We start from the raw sequence: 22,559 nt of genomic DNA on the forward strand, positions 1-22,559 counted from the left end.
GTAGACTTTGATCAAACTCTGTATTTAGCATTATAATAACCAATATTCACTCAAAAGGATTTTGAAAAAGAAATATGAGGTATTATTCTGGGACATTTGCCATTTATAGGTGTACAAGTCTGTAGATTCAATCATATATATATATATATATATATATATATATATATATATATATATATATACACACACACACACACACACTGATACATACATACATACCTTATTTACCCTACATATCAGGACACGATAAAATAATTTTTTTCCCCCCAGTTCCAGAACTTATGGTGAAACTTTTTTCATCAAGGTATATGCCCCGACTTAATAAAAAAATACTTTTGTGTTGAATTTTTGACCCCCCCCCACACACACTGCAAGGTACAATAAAATAGAAAAACAAAACACTTATTTGAAAATAAAATGAAAGAAACTACACTTGTATTGTTTTCATTTATCTGTGTGTATCACTTATGTCAGAAAACAAAATCGCAAATGAGATGGGAATATCACCCGACTGCTTGTCATTCATGCATGATACGTTATAAAGTGCAAAATGAACATGACTATATTGTATCTAGGTTAACTATATGACGATATCTCACAAATAAAAATCATTATTTGAAAGTACATTCACTGTGAGTATAAATGATAATCTTTTTTGCTAGCATATGTTACAAAAGTATTATTAAAGCAAGTTATTGCTGTGTAGACATTTACCCTACATACAATAATTATGATTACATAAGGCAAACAAACAGAAGCATGGGTGATGAATAAACACAACTGGTAGTGAGCAATAAACTCATTGCTTAAACTTACCAACAGGATATTGAATACAAAGGTTTTTTTTTATTACAAAGCAAGCCAACCCCGAAAACTGACTTTGGATTCTGTTAAGTGTGCCTATTTGTTATTTTTAAAGTCGGCCAACATAAGGAAGCCAATTTTGTTTCCTTTGGATTCTTTTAAGTGTGCCGATGTCTTTTTTTTTTTTTACAAAGTCAGCTGACATAGGTAAGCCAGCAATGATTCCTTTTTACCATTATTAACAGGAATTCTGAAAATAAACTGAAACAATGGGACAGTTTTGAAAGCGACACAATCTAGTGCATCATGCCAGCGTATCGATATAAGGCTTAACAGTAAATTAGTTTTCAATAGTTTGATCTAAATGTTCCCTATTCATAGTTTATAGTTTTATTTTTTTGACAACAAGAAGCATGTTCTTCATCTTGTGGTGATAATGTTTGTTATTTCCTGTTGGCATCCTCTATAGGTGGGAAATCATAGCTAAGGGGAAGTAACAGCATTGTATACTTCTATTTCGAGTAATTAAATTATTTCTTCTTTACACTTGATAATTTTCTTATTCTTTTTGTACAAGTATAACTACTTTTAATCATGTAATGCACATCTGAGTATGGCCTGTGACCTTTAACTTAAATACCACAAATTGAACTTTTTGTCAATCTTGTTTACTCTGGTATTCATTAGCAAATATATTTTCTCCATTTTTGTGCAAGTCCAAACAACCTGTATTTGTATTCATAACTGTATTTGGCTGTGTAACCAATGTGCTTGATGCAATACATTTTTTGATTTAACTTGTACTTCCCTTTTTCAAAAGTTAAATTTAATTCTGAAGTGATATTTCCCAAGATTTTATAGCTGAGAACATGGCTTGATAAGCATTTGGCTTGTAACGGCAACACTCACTTTGTTTTTTATGTTGACAATCATTTTGATCAAACCACAAATTTAGTACATGTATTAGTTCAGTGTCAGGTAGCACCTTTCTTTGTTATTCCATATAACCCTTTGATCAAGCTGAGCATGATACTTGCTCAGCATCAAGTAATTGTGGGTGGTTATTTGAACTCCCTGTGATCCTGCCACACAACTGACACATGTTCAGCTGCATCCTTTAATATATTTCACAGACTATGTTCAAAGTGTTACTTGCAGAATCCAAGCTTAGTCTCAATAAAAGCACCCACATATAAGCGTAAAGCTGAGGGGATGGTGTGTGTGTGATTTGGATTTTTAATGCAGCTTTAAAAAAATTTCAGTCATATCGCTACGATGTCTGCAGTGTGGCAGTTAATAGTGATGTCTAGCACTGGGGCATCATGCCGCAGACATGTAGCGTGATGTCCCACCCAGTCACATTATCCTGACACCAGGCTGCCCAGTCCTAACACTAACCTCTTAATGCCAAGCGACAAGCAAGGCAGCTGTTAGTACCATTTTTAAAAGTCATTGTTAAGACTCTGCAGGGGATTGAACCCATGACCTTCTGCATCCGAGGCAGGTGCTCTAACCACTAGGCCAATGGAGCGGTCCTGAGGGGATGGAGTTGGCCAATATTTGCTATGACTAGATAACAATTTACAATGACTAGTTACTGATCTAGGATTTCAGAACTTTATCAGATAATGAGGATGAATTTATGGACTTTGTACCAGATGACATTAGATCTGGTATAGGACAGTTGTTGTAGAGTTTAACTCCATTTTTCAGCACACGATAGGCTATACATGGCAGCCAGTATTAATGGTGGAGGAAGAACCCAGGAAAACCCCGGAAAGAACCACCGACCCACGAGAAGCTACTGGCAAGCTTTCTCACATACCCACATAGGCCAATTCCAAGACTCGAACCTATGCAGACAAAGGTGAGATGGCAGTGATCCATAACGGAGAGCGCTTTAGACCACTCGGCCACTTGGGGCCCCGGTATAGGACAGAGTGAATCACAAAGATGTGGACTTGACTTTCACTGTTTATTTTCAGGACATGTGGAATTAACATTTTATGGGATATTGTGAATCGGATCATTCAGAAATATTTTTATACTGGTATGTGACCCATAAATGAATTCATGGATTTATCATACAAATTGATCAAAAATGTCAACATTATGGATTTTAATTGATTTAATGAGAACAAACTGTAATTTGTCAATTTGTAACATATTCCACTCACTACTAAAAGCTTATTTTACACTATTTTTTTCATTATTTTTTCTACTGATCTAGATTTGGAAGATTTCATAAATATTTCTTGTAGCTTGTTAAACTACCATGTACCATCTTTTGTCAAATCAGGACTTATTTTTACCACCGAATATCATGTTCACCATGATCTACACATCTTGAGATATTGCAAGAGTGTTCATGAAGTACATAACATTTATGAAATTATTATTTGCCACATGATGTTTAATATCAGTTAAGTGGAATTTTGTATTATTTAATATTTCACAAATTTTATGTCTTAAAATACATATTAAAACCACATAAAAATAATTACTGTGCCATCAAAAACTGTTAGCTGGTATGCAACACTGAGTGATATATCGTATGTACTTTCATACAAGTTAAATCTAGGTGCCAACTACTTTGACACAGATTGGACACTGCATGATGCACTGGCAGATCTGATCCATTGCAGTCTCTCAGGCCTAATTAGTACAACAAACAACATAAACAATGATCTGTCATATAAAATAATGGATGATCAAAATATACCATACCTACCTGCATATAAGCTGGACCCAACTACCAACAGCACAGACCTAAATTTGCACAATGGACCTATGCAGTATGTTTGGATTAATCAGTGCAACAGAAAAATGTATCTGCTGTCACTTTTATGTGATGGTGGATCAAGGTTTATATTGTTTGTAGTTGGACCCAACTTAATAAGGGTATATACAGTACTTAATAAGGGTATATTCATTACTCAATAAGGGTATATGCTGTACTTAATAAGAGCATATACAGTACTTAATAAGGGTATATACAGTACTTAATACAGGTATATACAGTACTTAATACAGCTATATACAGTACTGAATATGGGTATATACAGTACTTAATATGGGTATATACAGTACTTAATATGGGTATATACAGTACTTAATAAGATTATATATAGTACCAGTTCATGATAATGATATATTCTTACCTTGCTGTACTGCTAACGAAGCTGCTTTTTCAAAGGCTAGCTCGCTGGAGTCTACAGCATGATTGGCACCTGAAGACAGTAATATTATGAAACTATAATATTTACAATTTCATTTCTTCCCATGACCATTAATCTGCAGATCACTTGTTTTATGTCTCTTAGACATTGTTTATCAAAGTATTCACTTACAATCACCTATGACTGTTTCAGAACAAACAAAGATGAAAATATTCTGATTGCCATAAAATGTTTTCAGTAATAGCGTTTCACAAACAAAGCAACAAAGGAACACACTGATGGCTAAGTGATGACTTCAATCTACCCAATACTATTGTTGCTGTTTTAGGCTTAATGCCATTTTGCAGTGCAAGATAGGCGTTACACTGTGGAGGAAGAACCTGGGAAAACTATGGTAAGAACCACCAACCCTCAAGAAGCTAGTATCAAGCTTGCTCACATACCCACATTGGGTGATTCCAAGACTGAAACCTATGCAGCGAGAGATGCGATGGAACAAGCAGATGATTTAGACCACTCTGCCACCCAGGGCAGACCTGCCATTTAGACACTCTGCCACCCAGGGAAGGCCTGCCATTTAGACCACTGCCACCCAGGGCAGTCCTGCCAACAGTGATGACACCATCTCAGTAAGACAGGTGTTAATTTTCCATATGTTTGAACAAAATATCATCAAACCACTACTGTAAAACTGGAAAGTGTATTTAAAAATTCGGTATTCAAAACATGCACTGAAGGTAAACATCATTTTCGACTGAAAAGTTTGTAAAGTCCATTTAGACCTTATTTATCACATGTACAGTTGCACAAACTTCAGTTCCAAACCATATGCAGCTCAATGGCTTGTTACTATTTCTCAACTTAATAACTAAGTCTTGGAGTTCTTTTCCATTTCACATGATGATAGCAATCATCTCCTGCTACAAGACATACTCAAATTGACATGTGATGTCCATTATATGTCAAGGTGTCCCTTCCTGCTTTTTTTCACAAGAATCTGAATATTCCTTTTTATTCTTCTGTTCTGATTATTAACAATTTTTAAGAGGCTTAACAAAATATGTACAATTTAAAGCGTCTGTTGTACTGCTGTAAAGTTAGTCTGGTTCCCTGACTAATTTTACTAATTCTAATATGAAGCCTGGATCCAAATCAAACACAGATGAACCATTTATCTGATTTTCCAGCAAAAATAATTCTTTTCCTAAGGTTTTGCTTTTATTCCTTAAGTCAGTATTTTAAAGGTAATTTTCATAAGACTTATGGCAAAATCGTAAGGGTTGGCAGGTCTGCCATAGCTCTCAACCGATATGAATGAGTAAAGCCACATCCAGCATAATGTCCACAGCAACTCACTTGTAGTAAAGGATACCTTCTTGGACCATGTAAAATTGAGCCTACAATAACAGTTACAACTTGTGTCAACAACGCTGTAGACCCAAATGAGATCGACTTTATTACTACTATCACTGAATGTGGGTGTCCAATGATGCTTGGATTTATTCTTCATGAATAATGAATTCCTCATAAATCAAGTCCATGTTATTCCATGAATATCAGTACACAAAGTGGTTCTTATTGAAACAAGCCTTAGCTCCCATGAAGAGGAAATCTCTCCCATGCAAAGTACTACAGTAAAACCTGTCTTGTGTGACTACCATTCTGCTAACAAAAAGCAGGCTCTCAATAAAGGTGGTTGCTCTTAACAGGTTTGTGCAAGATTACTACTTTTCAGGAAGGAAAATATCCACAACTGCTGCACATGCATTTTATTCTACTGCAATCATTTCATCTCAAAGTAATTTTGTATAGCAACAGAAATGTACATTTATCAGGACCAAAATATACACCATATGAAATGTTTCAATGAAACCCCATGTTGATACGACTTTCCATTCAGTAGGAATAGCATTAACAAATCAGTTTCAAAAACACTGGTGTGTTTTTCTTTGTTTTGTTAGGGAAGCTTATCCACACTTCAACTGACTTCAACGTTCCTCGGATACCATCACATACCATATGTGTATCAAAGAAAATGTAAAAAGCATCAACTGTTGTCAGGCTTTTATTTAATCTCTGAAAGCAATATCAGAACAAATATAGTCTGACTAAAGCAATCAGACATCAATCTATTGAACCGTGTCACTAAAGGCTGCCACAGGTGTGATATTCTGGAAAATTTGGCATTGAGTTTCCTTGTCAGTTAACCCAGAAATGCGCTACCCAACACCATTTTTACTATTAGTAAGACAAAACACATCGAGTAAATATCACAGTGGGCATCTTACATTTTAGGACCGCCTGACCCCAAATCCATAAGCTTCTTACTTGGGTTAACAGAAATATATGTACCGAGTTGTACAAAAATCTGTACACTAGAACATCTAAAATCTGTACACTAGAACATCTAAAATCTGTACACTAGAACGTCTAAAATATGTACACTAGAACACTTTGTAAATGAAGCAGAAGCAAAATCTATTGTCAGCAACAATGACCTTGACCAGAATTACTGACCCTCAAAATCCAAAATGTTCTTCCTTGGATTTAGAGGAACATGTGTATTATGCTGAATATAAATCTGTTCACTAGAACATCTAAAAATCAAAATGGATGGACACTCACCCTCCCTCCCAACGAAATGGACAGAACATGTTCAACTCTAATACCCTACAACCCTCTGTTGGTGGGGTTCAAAAACAAGGGTACAAAGTAAGTTGACAAAGTTTTTCATATGTACTTATGTTTTTGTTAAAAGAAGGAACATGTCTGTGAATGAGGTTATATGCAATAATGCTGAGAGAGAGAGAGATAGAGAGAGAGAGAGAGCGAGGGAATTTCAATTACCATCAAGAAGACGAAAACGGACCCCTGATACTTTGTGACCAGTGAGAGCTCCCTTTTCACATGCATTCCTGAACCCCTGAAAGAAAAATTAAATGACTCTAATCCCACATACATGTAAATTTGAAACAATTAGAGTTACCATGCATAACTTTGATCTCAACTCTACATCGTAATTGCTGATTCATCTTATATGAATACATTATATCATAAATTTGTTCAAACATATAGGAATTTCTAGTTCATACTAGAAAGGGGTGGGCATGTTGAACGAGCCCCATAGAGTGATAAAATAAAATTAAAATCTTAATACGTTTCATTTGTTATTATGTGGCAAAATTGTATCAAATAAACTGATTGGAGGTCATGGATAATGGAGGGCTGCTGCATTTAAACATACATGGTACCCAGGAAGGCAGTTTTAAAAAAAATATATGCCCGGGTACGTTAATTTTGTAGAATTATTAATAAAATGATAAGAAAATTCTAAACTGCATCTAAAGATGAGTACCCCACATCAAAGTGTCTTCCCTGGGTCCCATGTATGTTTTACTGGAACAGACATGACAATTTTAACTTTTTAGTCTGGCAACACTTTTTGTTTTAATAAACTACAATCATGGCCTAGGGAAGGTACTTTAAATGTGGAGTAGTCACCCTTACATGTAATTTTGAATTCTATATCATTTACATCTGAACTCTTTGAGTAATGAAAGTACTCTGGCATTTATTTTGAAATAAATTCATCCTTTGGTACCGTGTTTGCTCAAACGGAATAGCCCCAACTGTATTTGCAACAGGTCACTCAGAAGTTTCCTTGACCAAAATCTGGCAAGTCATTCTACACAAAAATGTACAAGCCATAGGAAAATCCAGTACATTACCAGCACATACTTGAGGTACTGTTGGAATATGTCCAGTATGTACCTTATCTGCATTGAAACCACAGTGAACATGCATTGGTAACATACTGGACGTGAACTGGAAATCAAGTTCTTGGTATATTTCCAGTGTATGTAAGTATATTTAAAGCATATCTAACTACCTAAAGTAAGCTGTCACTGTACTGGAAATGCAATGGTGATAAACTAAACATTCCAAATCAACAAATTTGCATTGGCTTATGATATACCATACAAATTCACTTTTACAGTTGAGTCCAATTTTAAATAGCACAGTCCCTGATCTCCCACTGCATAATGTGCCAGATGATCAGGGTCTATGTTGTTTGTTCTTTTGACTCATCCATGCAAACTACACAGCATTATGTGATAGCAGATCTGGTTCTGTACAGATTGCACTTGGATTTGACTTAAAAGTTAAGTATATATGGTACTGTAAGAGAACTAGCATGTAGAAAAGTGATATTAGCATACCTGGAATATTTTAAAAATACACCATTTGACCTATTTTTTTGCATAATCCTTCAAACATGTACAGAAAATTCAGGTCAATTCCTGAAGTACTGGGTATATGTCATGAAATATGCAACTGGAATATAATGGAAATATACCAGAAATGTACTGACTCCATAAAGCCTTGGATGCAAGGTATCCCTAATAAGTACAGTGCCATGCCAATATAATGATAATGTATCAGACAGTTCTGTTCATGATTTAAAATTCTTTATTTGCTACATCAAGTCTACGTACATGTATCCAGTACTCTGTCAGTATATTGTACCCAAGTGTCTAGCAACCTGTCAGTATATTGGAAACATACCGAAGTCAAGTACCTTTGTAATGTATCAGTATATAGTACCCTGTCACTATGTTGGCAATGTACCAGAATGTCTACTATCCTGTCAGTATATTGGTAATGTACCAGTGTCCAGTACTCTGTTAGTATATTGTAGTCTTCAGCACCTTGTTAGTGTCCAGTACTCTTTCAGTATAATGGTAATGTACCAGAATGTCAAGTATCCTGTCAGTATATTGGTAATGTATCAGTGCCCAGTGCCCTGTCAGTATACTGGAAAGGAAATAATGTCCAGTACCCTGCAAGTATACTGGTAATGTATCAGAGTGTAAAGCATACTATCAGTATATTGGTAATGTATCAGTGCCCAGTGCCCTGTCAGTATACTGGAAAGGTAATAATGCCCAGTGCCCTGTCAGTATACTGGTAATGTATCAGAGTGTAAAGCATACTATCAGTATATTGGAAATGACTCTGAATGTCCCGTACCCTGCCAGCATGTTTGTAATGTAGCAGCGTCCAGTCCAGTCTCCTACAGGTATACTGATAAAATACCTGAGTGTCCAGTCCGTTTCTGATTTTCAGTGTTTTAGCAGTTGTTTAAAAATGTGGCATGCCAAGAAATGAAAAATGGATAAGTTTGAGTCATGTATACCTATCACCCAGTCAAAATTTCTGTTAGGTGACAGAAAAATCTGACCAGGGTTTCATACACAGGAAGTATATATCTACAAAGTATACAGGGAATTACATCACATGTGTACACTTGTTGAACTTGGATCAAATTCAATATTGGTACATTATCTCCAAGTGACATTTGAATGGGTACCAAAAGAAAGAGTCAATGAAGAATTCCTAAAAGTAAAAAGCACATCTTGACCAAGAACTGGATATTCATACAAAGTTTAATAGGGATATCTGTAACAGTTTTGTTGTTGTTGTTGTTGTTGTGGGTTTAACGCCATTTTTAGCACACAATAGGCTATACATGGCGGCCACTATTAATGGTGGAGGAAGAACCCGGAAAAACCCCAGGAAGAACCACTGACCCAAGAGAAGCTACTGGCAAGCTTTCTCACATACCCACATTGGTCGAATCCTAGACTCAAACCCACACAGAAAGAGGTGAGATGGCAGTGATCCGTAACAGAGAGCGCTTTAGACCAACTCTGCCACTCAGGGCCCCTTAACAGTTTTGGCTTTTACTCCTGAAACAAAAGTACATACGATGGATGGATGGATAGACAGATAGATGGACTGAGAAAACTTTCAAGACCAATTGACAAAAGCAGAACAAATATTTCAAACTGAAGATTCCCAAACAGCAAAAGACAAACTTAGAATCCCCATCTAAAATGCCTATTAAACTTCATGGAGACATCTTGAATGATTAATTAAGTTATATTCTGGAAATAAAAGTGTGAATAATGGAATAAAAGAATAATAATCAAATGAAGAAATAATTAAATTTTTTAAAAATTACTAGAGTGAAGAAATGAGAAAAGCAAAAAGGCACGTCTGGGTCATTATTGCATCCATTTATACCATCTGAGTCTATTAACGTGCAACAGAGTTCAATGAGCTGTTTTGAATAGTCTGGAATTATGCTACAGAAACAAATGTGTGAAATAATGGATTGATGAACAGACATATTGAAAAATATTTTTAAAAAACTGAACTGAAGAATTGTGAAAGGTAAAAGGCAAATCTAAACCATTAGTCAAATATATCAATGATTTTGGAGATTGTAAAAATCTCAGCTTTGTAAATGAACATTTCCAAGTTTTTTTGTATGGGTGTAAATCATACAATTTGGTATATACATCAGGATATCAATAATAAATATGGCACCACAAGAAGTTCTGTGTACTATATAACATAATAGCACTGTAATGTTAGCTAGGCTTGTAATCTACTTGATATCTTGAGAAATACCATAATTTTTCTATACATCTTTCATACATCATTTGTTTATAGACACCCAAAATCCTTGGCCAAATTTTTTTTTAGACCTTGTAATTTTGCAACAACATTTTAAATGAATATTATTACCGCATGCAGTAGATTACAAGTTGAGTCTAAATGCAAACAAAAAAGATCCAGATCTGCTGTAGCATTACGTATCTGCAGATCAGAGTCTTTCTTTTTAGTTTTACTGATTACTCCAAACAAACTGCAATGGCAGATCTGGGTCTATGCAGTTTGCAGTTGGACTCATCTTTCATGTGAGCATATATGGTATGACCTAATGGTTTTGAACATAACTAGTTCTACAACAATTTCAAAAAGGGCCAATATGTCCTTAAAAAAGCTGCAAAAATTCAAATTCAATTACAAATTTCTAAATCAATAATTTAAACATAGAATGCTTAGGGCTATTCCATTTAAACATACGGGGGGGGGGGGAAGGCACATTCAAAAATGGGTGACCACCCACAGAAGTGATTTTTTTCTACCACTACCAGTCATAGCAGTGAATTTTGGACACCCATGCCCATGCATAGAAGCAAATTTTGGAAATTCATTACCGTGCATACAAATTACTTTAATAGAAGTGAATTATATGTTGATTAATTTTTATTATTTGTAACTTGAATAGAAGTATTAAACTTAATAGTCAGAAATATAATATAATGGATCTAACTAATATTTATAAAGATAATAATGTAAATAAAAAACATTTTGTGAATAGTAATAATAAAATGAGCTGTTCATTTTTGATCAACTGAGTATTTATGGTTTTCAAGTTTAAGGACGAAACATTGCCTTGACAGTTTATTTTGGATTAAAAGCACAATATTTACATAGTTTAAGATCAATATGATTAACAGCTCCCAAATAATATTACCCAGAAATTATATATGAAATTTGATAGCAGGGCCATACATGTAAGTTTTAAAAATTATTTTCAAGTTAGACAAGGTAATATGTATTTTATATGAAGGGATTAAAGAAATTTTAAAAACCACAAGATGCCTAAATTACTTTTATTTTCTGTAAACATGGAAAATGTTCCCCAACAGACTGCGAACATGCAGCTTTAATTGTCTTATATAAAGATGACACATGTCTCATATCACACCTTTTACACACAGTATCATTGGATACTCAGCCAACCCATTTGAAGTTTTTACATGTTTATATGTTCAAATAAACATTACAAAACAAAAACATTACCATACTATATATGTATACGGTTGTTGTCTTTCCCAGGCTTTATTGTTGTATCTTGCCTTAATTAGTCAAATATTAAACCTGTAAAATTTCTGCAATTTTCAATCACACAAAACTCATTGGATCAGCAGATGCATGTAGTTCAGAAACCAAAAACAATTCCACAAAACAGTTTTACCATGACAAAGAGTAATATTTGGAAATATGGTAGTTTTTTTTACAAGGTCAACATATTTGTAGAACCATAAAAACCATTATTTTCACAGTGATTTGTGAAAAATTTGTCCAATTTTCAATAATTTATCATTTCATATCTAAACTTTGCTGTCTTCAAATCAGTGAGAATGCAGAGATATCATTGTTTTAGAGGAAATATTTCAAAACTCATGACTTTTCTAAGAATGTTTACATTAACTGGCTGGAATTGGTTTTTTATCTTACAACTCACAGCAGATTTAAGTAACAGTGCATTATTTATGGAGAGTACCAAACTGTATTTGGCCAGCCAATGGCAAACCCACAGTGAGTAATAAGATAAGAACAACATGCTGGGAACCAGTCCATTTCCGGCTTACATAGAAAAGTGTCAGCTTTTCAAATAAATTCACAGGAAGCATTCAAACACATGTACCATCCACCATTTTTAATATTGCTCTTTGGTCACTTTTTGAAAATTCTTGACCTCATGTTATTTCATGCTGAAAGTTGCATATCTTTTACATATGGTTATATATAAATGTGTCGTGAACATTCAGCTTCAAGAATAAATTCACTTTTTCTATGTTCCATGTACTTCTGAAGACTTTCTGTGCCTTTTTATCACATGCCCCCTAACATTTTTGCATGAAATAGCATAATCATGAGTCATACCAAGTTGAAAGCAAATTTTTAGTAAATTGTGTTTCTCCGAGAATACTTACCCGATCACATTAACGTTAGGGATATAAGCCTGCTACCTCTCGAATCCAGCTAAAAGACGAAAATTTGTCTTTTCGGTCTATCTCATATAGACCAAAGGGCAATAACTCTTGCCCCTTACCTCCCCTTGACACCGCCAGGTGTCACTAGTTTTTTAAGCTGAGCGACATATATTATACGAGGATGCTCGCATAGCGGGGTGGTTGGGAGGGTTTTTAAGTAATGTGATCGGGTAAGTATTCTCGGAGAAACACAATTTACTAAAAATTTGCTTTCTCCTTCAAATACGTACCCTGATCACATTAACGTTAGGAGAATAAGTAATAGGAGGAGGGAATGCTAAGTATCCTACCTCCACCCCGGGTACCTTCTAGGGAATGATGCCTGGATTCCCCATTTTAACGATAACCCGTTCTCCTAATTTCATCAGCAACACAGCCTAGGGTCACGTGATATGTGACCCCTATATACGGTTAAGAAGATAGTTATTGAAATCTTCTTACCTACAAAATTTCACTGGCGAATCCAGCAAAGCTCATAGGCTGTGCTGATTGTTTTAAATGCGTCTGGTGGTCATCTGGGCTGCCGACACTGGCCCTACCAGATTCAAGGTTTGCCTCTGCGAAGCCAAATCTCTGAGATAAAAACTGGAGAAGGTTGACTCTGCATGCCAGCCAACAGCTTCTATTATATCTCGGATCGAAACATTGCATTCGAATGCCAGGCTCGCCGAGATTGCTCTAATCTCATGAGCCGTAATCTTCATGAGGCGACTCTGATCTTGTGAGACCTCAGAGTACGCTGAGCGTATAACCCACTTCAGCCATGAAGCAAGGGCTTGAGGGGTGATATCCCGCTTACCAGCTTTGACCGGAAGAAAAAGGCGCTTACGTGTGTCCCGACACACCTCTGTGCATTTTAAATAGTGCTTGAGTGCACGAACAGGATCTTGTATGGCTGCTGCTCTTGACTTATCTATGGAAGAGAGCAAGCGAATGACGATTCTTTGATTGCCAATGGATGGTAACCTATTTTTGGCTACAAAGCCTGGTTGCGTCAGGACGACCACCGAACCATCTGATCTGAACTGAAGAAAGTTCAGGTCAATGGAAAGGGCATGTAACTCGCATAACCCTGCATGCTGAAGCTAAGGCTATCAAGAAACATGTTTTGTATGATAGGAGCTATAATGAAGTGTGGCCTAAAGGTTCAAATGTGTCTGAATTGAGCCATGTTAAAACCCAGGACAGATTCCATTTTGGAAACAGGGTGAGGGATTTTGGTCGATTGAAATCAAAATTGGCTAAAAGATCTGATAGATCTTTGTTATGCCCAATATCACATCTACCATGATGGTGGAATGTGTCTGATATCTTGTAGTGGTAGCCTTTGATAGTAATTGGGGCCAACTGTTTCTCCTCGAAAAGCCAGAGAAAACAGTCGGCCAGTTGAGGGATTGAGACACTCAAAGGGACGATGTTATTGATATGGCATCAGTCCCTGAAAACACGCCACTTTCCCTCATAAGCCTTCAGAGTGGAGGGCCTTCTTGCTCTTGAGATTCTGTCCACAATCGAAGGTTTAAATTGTTTGTCTCACAAGGCTGCCCCGACAAGAGCCAAGCGTGAAGAAGAAGACGGTCCGGGCAGGGGTGGAACACACGTGACCGCGGTTGTTTGAGAAGATTTGGGCTGGTTGGAATCTTCCTGGGTAGATCTATCGCTAGATCGAGTAGATCGGTAACCCAGGACTTGTTCCATCTGAGAGGGGCAATCAGAATCATCCAACAGTTCTGACCCCTTACCCTCTGGATTATTTTTTGGTACCAAAACCGTGGGAGGGTAGACGAATGCCCACAACCACTCCCAGCTGATTGACAGAGCGTCCACAGCCCAAGCCTCTGCGTCTGGAACCGGAGAAACGAAGGTGGGCAACTTGCGATTCTACCTTGTCGCAAAAAGATTGATCATCAGACGCCCCCAAAGTGTGCAAATCCGAAGAAAGACTGACTGATGGAGTGACCATTCCGTGTGAATGACTTGACCTTTCCTGGATAGAATGTTGGCCAAGACACTGAGTCTGCGGGGAATGTGTCTGATTTGTACGCTGATGTGGAGGTTGTCGCACCAACGTAGAAACTGCCAGATCAGAATGCACAGGTCTGGTGACTTGGTGCCCCCTTGTTTGAGGAGGTAAGTCACCACCACAGAGTTGTCTGACATAATGAGGACAGTTTTTCCTGAGAGTTGATCCTTCCAGAAATGAAAGGCATTGATGACAGCCCTCATTTCTAAAAGGTTGATGTGGAGAGGCCTCTCCCCTGGCTCCCATGTGCCGCTGACTGTAGTGAAGTCCGGCAACAGGTGGGCACCCCAGCCGTAGGTACTGGCATCGGTACATACCGTTATCTCCGCTTGGGGCATCTCCAGAGGAATCCCCGTGGACAGCCAACCTGGGTTGTGCCACTGACTCAGGAATGATCGTATCTTGGGCGTGATCATTACTGTTTGATTGAGGGGACTTGAAAAGGGGCGTCATTGTGCCAGTAACGTCATTTGTAAGGGACGCATAAAAAGATGGCCAAGTGGGATCAAGTCCACTGCTGCATTGAATAATCCGAGGAGTTGCAAGAATTCTCTCGCTGAAATCCACGTCCTGTTGGAAATGGACTCGATGAGTTCGACAATCCGGATTACGCGAGCGCGAGGAAGCCGTACCAGATTCAGATCGGTGAGAAACTCCCTACCCAGATGGACAAAACGCTGAGATGGATGGAGATTGGACTTTTTCCAGTTCAAGAGAAAGCCTAGATGATCTAAAAGTGCTAAAAGATCGTTTCTGCCTTTAAGCAGAATAGAACTTACCATAAGTTTCTGGAGGATGTCGTCCAAGTACACTGCCGTCCCTGTAGATGAAGTGGAGCGGAACAGGGTGACGACGCAATCCATAACCTTGGTAAAAGCCCAAGGGCTGATGTTGAGGCCAAAGGGTAGGACCTGGAACTGATAAACCGCGTCGCGGTAAGCGAATCTGAGAAATTTCCGTGACGCGGGGTGGATAGGGACGTGAAAATATGCGTCGGTCATATCTAGACTGACGGCATACTCGTCCTGCCGGATGGAAAGATGGATTGATCTCGCCGTTTCCATCTTGAATTTTGGTGGTAAAATGTATCGGTTGAGGCGGCTCAGGTCGATGATCGGCCTCAACTTGCCGTTTGCCTTCTGGATAAGAAACAGCCTGGAATAAAACCCCAGTGATTGCGGGTTTTTCACAACCGCCCGTTTGTCTATGAGCGACTGTATCTCCTTTTGTAGAAAGGTATCCTTCTCCCGATCGGACAGTACGTCCGTGAAGAGGGGAGAGGAGGACAGGGGAGGGGGTTGGATAAATGAAATCTGAAGTCCCTCCGAAATGACCTGGGTCACCCAATCGTTCTGAGGAAAAAAAGGTGGTCCAGTGGTTCTGAAATTGCAGAAGGCGGCCGCCCACAGGTAGGCTGTCCGCAGGTGGTGGAGAGGGTGTGTCAATTTTTAGAGTTAGGAGGCTTGAAGACGGAGAAACTTTGTTTCTTACCGCCTCTGTATGGTTGCCTCCTAGCTTGATTAGACTGTTGTCTCCTGGCATTGGATTGGGATCTATACTGCACATTTGACTGTAAGGATCTCTTGTCCCTGGTCCGCCAATCATCCCTCCGCTGTGGAAGGGGCTGATTTTTTCTAAACGCCTGCGAGGGCTGGGTGGCGAGTTGGAGGGGCAGTTCCTGAGCTGCCTGCTTCCGAACTTCCTCAATTTTTCCTCCAAAGAGTAAAGGCGACCCAAACGGAGTCATCCGTAAAGCCAGAATATGATGGGGCTTGAGCGACGTGGACAGCAGACATGCAACACGTCGTATCAGGTCTAAGTTGGCAGAAGCAGTCAACGCATTAGCCATGGAATGGTGAGCTGCCCTGTTAATAACTCGGTAATCCGGGCTGTCGCTTCCCAAGCGTGGTCACTCGGATTTTTCTGCGAGTCGGAAAATGGCTAATGAAGCCAAGTCTAACATTGAAGACGTAGCGACTACGTTCCGGACTAGCTTTGACGTGGCATGGAACACATTTTTGTCCACTTTGTAAAACAGTGGAGTGGACATGTGAACTGCTGCCATATTTTTGTCCAGGGCCGGAAGATCCGTACTGAAGGCGTCTGAATGAGTTTTGTACCAGCGACCCGAGAACGTCGCTGGTATCTGGCTTTCTGAAATGAATGCTTTAGCATTCTCCGGATCACATATTCGTCCTGATAGACGATAATTGATCTCCTTAATTTTTGCCGACTGGGGAAGGAGCCGGAAGGACGGCGTCTCTTCCTCCCCATGAAGATCTACAGATGCCTTAACTTTGTAGTCTTGAGTGGCGGTAGGAGGTGGAGGGCATTCTGAAATTGCCAACACCCTATAAATTTCTTCCACTGCCGCCTTGAAGCCAAACTCAGTCCGTTCCATGGTTGGATCTGTGTACGGCTGATTTGCAGGAGCTTCGTCACCCTCACTGTGTGCCGAGTCGTGTTCTGTAATAGCTTGCATTTCTGGATAGAGCATACCAGGTGTCATAGATGACGTGATTCCGTCATCCTTAACACTGTTACTAACTCTCCCTTGTGGATAAGCCATGAACAGATGGACGGCCAGCCCTGCCGGCTGGTTTGTCTGGCTTGTGGTCGGTCTGAATGTTGGCGACGGTCCTGCTATCACCGGTACCGGCTGCTCCAATGACCTGGCTGGACGGACAGATTTCTCACTAAATCTCCGCCATAGTATTGGTATGTTGCCAGCGGTACAGGTTGACGGATGGATTTATCACTAAAATCCCCGTAAGTCATGTTTGGTCGGATCGTTTTACCAATAGGGTCCCTATGCTGGGACAGTTGGACAGCCGGTGACGTAGAGGTTGTATAAAGAAATGGATCCGAAAAAAAAAACCTATGCGTCCTGTCTTACAGGCCCGAAGGCCATGCTCGGACATGTGGGGGGACTTACGCCCACTGGGCAGCCTAAAATTGGGGGAACATTCCCCCAAAGAGTCAGAAAAGCTGTGGAAGCGAGCGAGGGAAATAAGGGTAATATCTGGCCAGATGTCAATAGCTGCGTCATCATTTCCTGGACCAAATGACGCATCTGTTCAAAGTTGGACTGTTGTACCCTGTCAACATTATTTTTCTCCATTGCCGCTGATGTTACTGTGGCTGACGGTTGCAAACGACGAACTTTAGGTGGAGGGGGGACTCCAACGTCCCCCACAAGGCTCGCAATGGAGGTTGTCTTCGGATGTATACTGAGGACATCAATGCTATCTTTCTTCGACTTATTCCGTCTATCCCTCCCTTTTGCTGCCTTCTGGACTACATCAGCCCACGTTTGCTCTGTCCAAATATTACACACGCTGCATGGTATAGATGATGTACACTTGGTACATACAATACAAGAGTCATGGTTGTCTTCTTTTGCTTTGAACTTTTTGCATTTCATGCATTTGGTTGACATTTCTACTGAAACGACACAAGAAAAGAAAACAAAGCACAAATTAGCAATTCAGCATGTTATTAATTCGCTAATACCACAACCGTTACTAACGGAGTAAGCGAAATTAGTCAGTGTCACGTTAACTCTTAATTAACAACATGTGTTCCGAGATAGCATGTGTAACATGGTCTTCAGTAAACGAAATCCATAAGGGTGACAAAGTCACTCAATTTTGAGAAAAATTGTTAAAATAATGTATACAACCTGTAGAAGAATGATTGTCCAACGCAATAAATCCAAATTTAACTTCGGATGGTCCAATTTAACGCTAAGATGGCTTGGATTGTTTGGAGGTATAATGTACGTATTATCCATACAAGTGAAGCTTAAAAACTAGTGACACCTGGCGGTGGCAAGGGGAGGTAAGGGGCAAGAGTTATTGCCCTTTGGTCTATATGAGATAGACCAAAAAGGCAAATTTTCGTCTTTTAGTAGGGCTGGATTCGAGAGGTAGCAGGCTTATATCCCTAATGTTAATGTGATCGGGGAACGTATTTGAAGGAGAAATTGTGTTACTCTTAAAACCAATAGCGCATATTCATTATAGTGTTCTTGGATGGTGCAACATTAAATTTTGGATGTCCTAAATTTGCATATTTTCATAATAATTCTGACCCTTGTTTTGAGCAATATTACATAGTTCGTGAAGTAAAGACAACTGTGGTGTCAGAGATAGAGAAGAAACTGGCACTAAGTTGGTTCTCAAGAAACGTTTATGATTATGTATTTGTTTAAATGGAGAAATACTACAGATTGATTCTCTATTCCTTGGCTTATGATAGCAATATTCATATTGATATTCACAAAATAATGGCATGAAAATTTTTTATGAATTTGTTTTCATTCTTCAAAATTCTGAAAAATATTTGAACTTGTACCTCTTTTCTGTCCTTACTAAACATGAACATTTTAATTGTAACACCAGTGTCTCTAGATAAAAATCCTACCTAGAACAGATGACCTGACATTGATATTATCTCAGTGATCACAATCACATACATGTTATCAATACGTCTAGTATCACTGAGTCAGTGATTGATACCCGTCGAGTCTCTAACGTCGAAAATGTATTACACAACAAAAGTTGTACAAATATTTTGTAATAAGTTTGGCATAATGCATGATAGTACGTCTGTATAATCCGATTCCTTTGTATAAACATCTACCTTTTCATACAATCGTTTTTGTGTGTTTTTGAACCCAAATTATGTTGTATTGTTGTCATTATTTACATTCTGTATGTACCCATGTGCCGGGAAGAGTTACCATTCTTGCTGGCATGGGTGACCTTTGAAAAGGTCGTAATTCGTGGGTTTTCCGCAAATATAGGCGTAGGTGAGCGTATATGGTCGTTTATTTAGTTTTCCAGCGTTTTGAAAAATTCGTTTATCGTTTTTTCCCCCCCGCTGAATATGTTGTAGAAATGGCCCAATGTCACATACGCTATATATAGACATTTGACCTTTCACAATGTCATATATGCTAAATATAGACATTTGACCTTTCAACCATGAATACATTCGGATGTAATAATGTCGGCTTTTTACATATTAAAGCGGAGAAAGTACTGGGTGTAATGAGGTTGACATTTTGAGAAAACTTTAATCTTGATCGCCAGTGCCCTCTAGCGGCGTCCCCTGTTGCTACTAACTATTGAAGAATCAACGCTGATATTTTAAGCTAAACTGCGTGTAGCGTAATAAATTTGGTAGCAATGTTTCGCTCAGGCATTCGACTTCATACTCCTACTAAAACTTTTACGTAGTATTTATAAATTTACGGAATGCCACCATCTTCCCACGCTATCGCTTGACATGACCATGATAACGCCCATTTAATATGCTAGTGCAATGCAAAAAATGGAATACTGTCCCCGTTATAGTCAACTGAAAATCAGTTTATATCTAGGTTCAGTACCTCATTTTCAGTCAACCAATGAGAAGACAGCATTCCAATCTGTGCAGTGCACTTGCATATTAAGTAGGTGCGATCATGGCCATGTCGAGCTATAGCATGGGGAAAATGGCCTGGCATTCCATAAATGTATAACAGTACATCAAAGTTTTAGCATGCATACAAAGTCAAATGCATGTCAGAGCAAAACATAGGTACCAAATTTATTATGTTACGTGCAGTTTAGCTTAAAAGGTCACGTGAAGTCGCGTGAGAAAGTGCGCAATCCGGTTTATTTCAAGGTCATGTTTTTTTTCGGAAGCACGTACTTGTCATACAAATAGTTCTAACCAATCAAATGGAAGCTAAGAGAAGGGGACTTTTTCCAAGTTTGCGGAGTTTCAAATGTACGATTTTCAAACTTAATTCTGAGGCTGAAGAATGTCTCAACCTTGTGTCTGTCTATCGTCAAGTTCTCACCTCTAAAAGTCAGCCATATCCCCACATCTTCGACGGACCACATGATGCATTGTATTTTTGTCGCCATTTTATGTCATGTTCTAAATATTCGGCTGCAGCATCCTTACCATATATGGCTACATCCGAAGACTTACAGATATCCAAGTTCCCATTGTTTCAGTTACAATTCATCGGGAAATTACCGATTTAGTTTTTATTTTCCCCGTAATCCCGCAAATTACGATGAGTAATCCACAATGACGTTATTTTTGTTAAGGGGGGGGGGCCCAGAAGAGAAAACAAACACAACGGTGGCATTATAGAAACATATTATTAAAATAAAATAGGCACCACCGATAGAAGCGTTTTTTTTTTTGATATGACATGGCACAGAAGTGATTATTGTTTATTGATAACCATGCATGGAAGTTTTTTTATTTTGCCGTCCGCGGGGTAGTGGTATGTTTAAATGGAATAGCCCTTAGGATTACTTGAACGAATACAAGTTTTAGCACAGTGCCTTCTCTTGCCTGCAACGTGGTAAACTCAAATCAATGAAAAGCTCAAACTATAAGGTTTTGCTCATAATACTTAAAAATGTCAAAATTCTACAATATACAGACTCCTTAACTTTAATGACAATAAAAACACATGTATTGAAGTATACTTACTTTTTCAATTGCTGGAATAAAATTTTTGGGAATATTTGTACCTGTCGTTTCATCTACAAATAGCAGCTTTGTGTTCTCTTCAGGTGGCAGTGGCTGTCATAAGAACATAAAAGGTTTGGCAATTATTATTTTTAATGCAGTGCACTGGTCAAAATGAGCAACTTAAACAATACAAATTTAAAAGATCAGAATGAATGATCCAAGACGTAAACTATTAGTTCACCAAATGTGCTAGAGTGTCAACTGCAGGCTGAACAATGACCATGCTCAATCTCTGACAAACCTTTATGAACTGTTATGGTATGATTGTGTAATGCTTTTTGGTTGGTTAGTTTTTAACTGCACTTTTAACACATTGGCAGCTTTATCATTTTGATGCAGTATGAGAAATAACTATTACACAGCCTGCCATAATTAGTTGGAAGTTCATGGAACTTAACAAATATGCAACATCTGACTGACCTGACAGTGATAGCAATAGATGAATAAAGTTACAAATAATAAAGCCTTACCTCCATTACACCTATGACTCGTCCAAATTCTCCTCGTCCTCCAGTCTGTTTTTTATGGAGATAATCAAACCTGAAATACATAAATATTAACTGCATTCAGACACAAAATTACGATCAGTGTACAGTCTGTCTTGATTTTTATCCCGTGCAAACCACTCCCATTACTATCATACATACCTGTAAAGTTTAACTTCAAATAAAACAGTTTTCTGTTCAACTTCCAAACAGAAAAGTTTTCTGTAAAATATAGGTTTTTAAATAATAAGACCTTTTTGTACTATTGAAGATGAAATACTGACAAATTTGAAATGTTTTGGTTGTAAGATTTTGAAGTTTCATAACATCAAACTCAAAATATAATCTGAAAGTAAACACTCAACCTACTTTTACAAATTTCATATTGTTAGTGGCAATCATTTATAGATTGAAGTTTTGTGGGAAAAGCCAAGCATTCTGGCTTGTTGTTTGTTTTTAACTTTGAAAATATACCAATTAAACACAGCAAATCAAACTCAAAGAATTTGTCTTTAAAATGGAAACATGCAGTGACATACTTAGGTAGAAGTAAATTTGGGTGTATTATACTGTGCAAGTTTTGTGTCAAGTGACTTTTAAATTGTGTACAAGTATTCAATACTATTGTATATTTTATGCTTCAAGTCCTTTTTTCCTTGGTCAAGTGGAAACGTACATACTTTTGTGTCAAATCCTGGTTACTAGAATATTAGGTAAAAACCCTAATGAAAAAGGACAGACCTTGATCTGCTATCACATTCTACAACTGCAGACCAGGGTCTATGTTATTTCTTCTACTTCAGATTTCAAATCATCTGCATAGACCCTG

At 38.1% G+C, this 22,559-nt stretch overlaps 1 protein-coding gene across 1 annotated transcript in view; it reads right to left on the minus strand.

Annotated features, from left to right (window-relative positions):
• The window catches only part of LOC149774186 (elongation factor G, mitochondrial-like), a 77,344-nt gene that overhangs the window by 18,149 nt on the left and 36,636 nt on the right, over positions 1 to 22,559 (minus strand). The window contains exons 14-17 of the mRNA XM_089945688.1: positions 21,716 to 21,785; positions 21,204 to 21,296; positions 6,831 to 6,906; positions 3,966 to 4,034 (exon numbers count right to left, since the gene is read on the minus strand). Coding sequence (XP_089801814.1) covers positions 3,966 to 4,034; positions 6,831 to 6,906; positions 21,204 to 21,296; positions 21,716 to 21,785 — 308 coding nt within the window. The remainder of the gene's footprint in view (positions 1 to 3,965; positions 4,035 to 6,830; positions 6,907 to 21,203; positions 21,297 to 21,715; positions 21,786 to 22,559) is intronic.

Source organism: Sinohyriopsis cumingii, unplaced genomic scaffold (genome assembly GCF_028554795.1).
Source record: "Sinohyriopsis cumingii isolate HCF-2022 unplaced genomic scaffold, ASM2855479v2 utg000400l, whole genome shotgun sequence".
NCBI lineage: Eukaryota > Metazoa > Mollusca > Bivalvia > Unionida > Unionidae > Sinohyriopsis > Sinohyriopsis cumingii.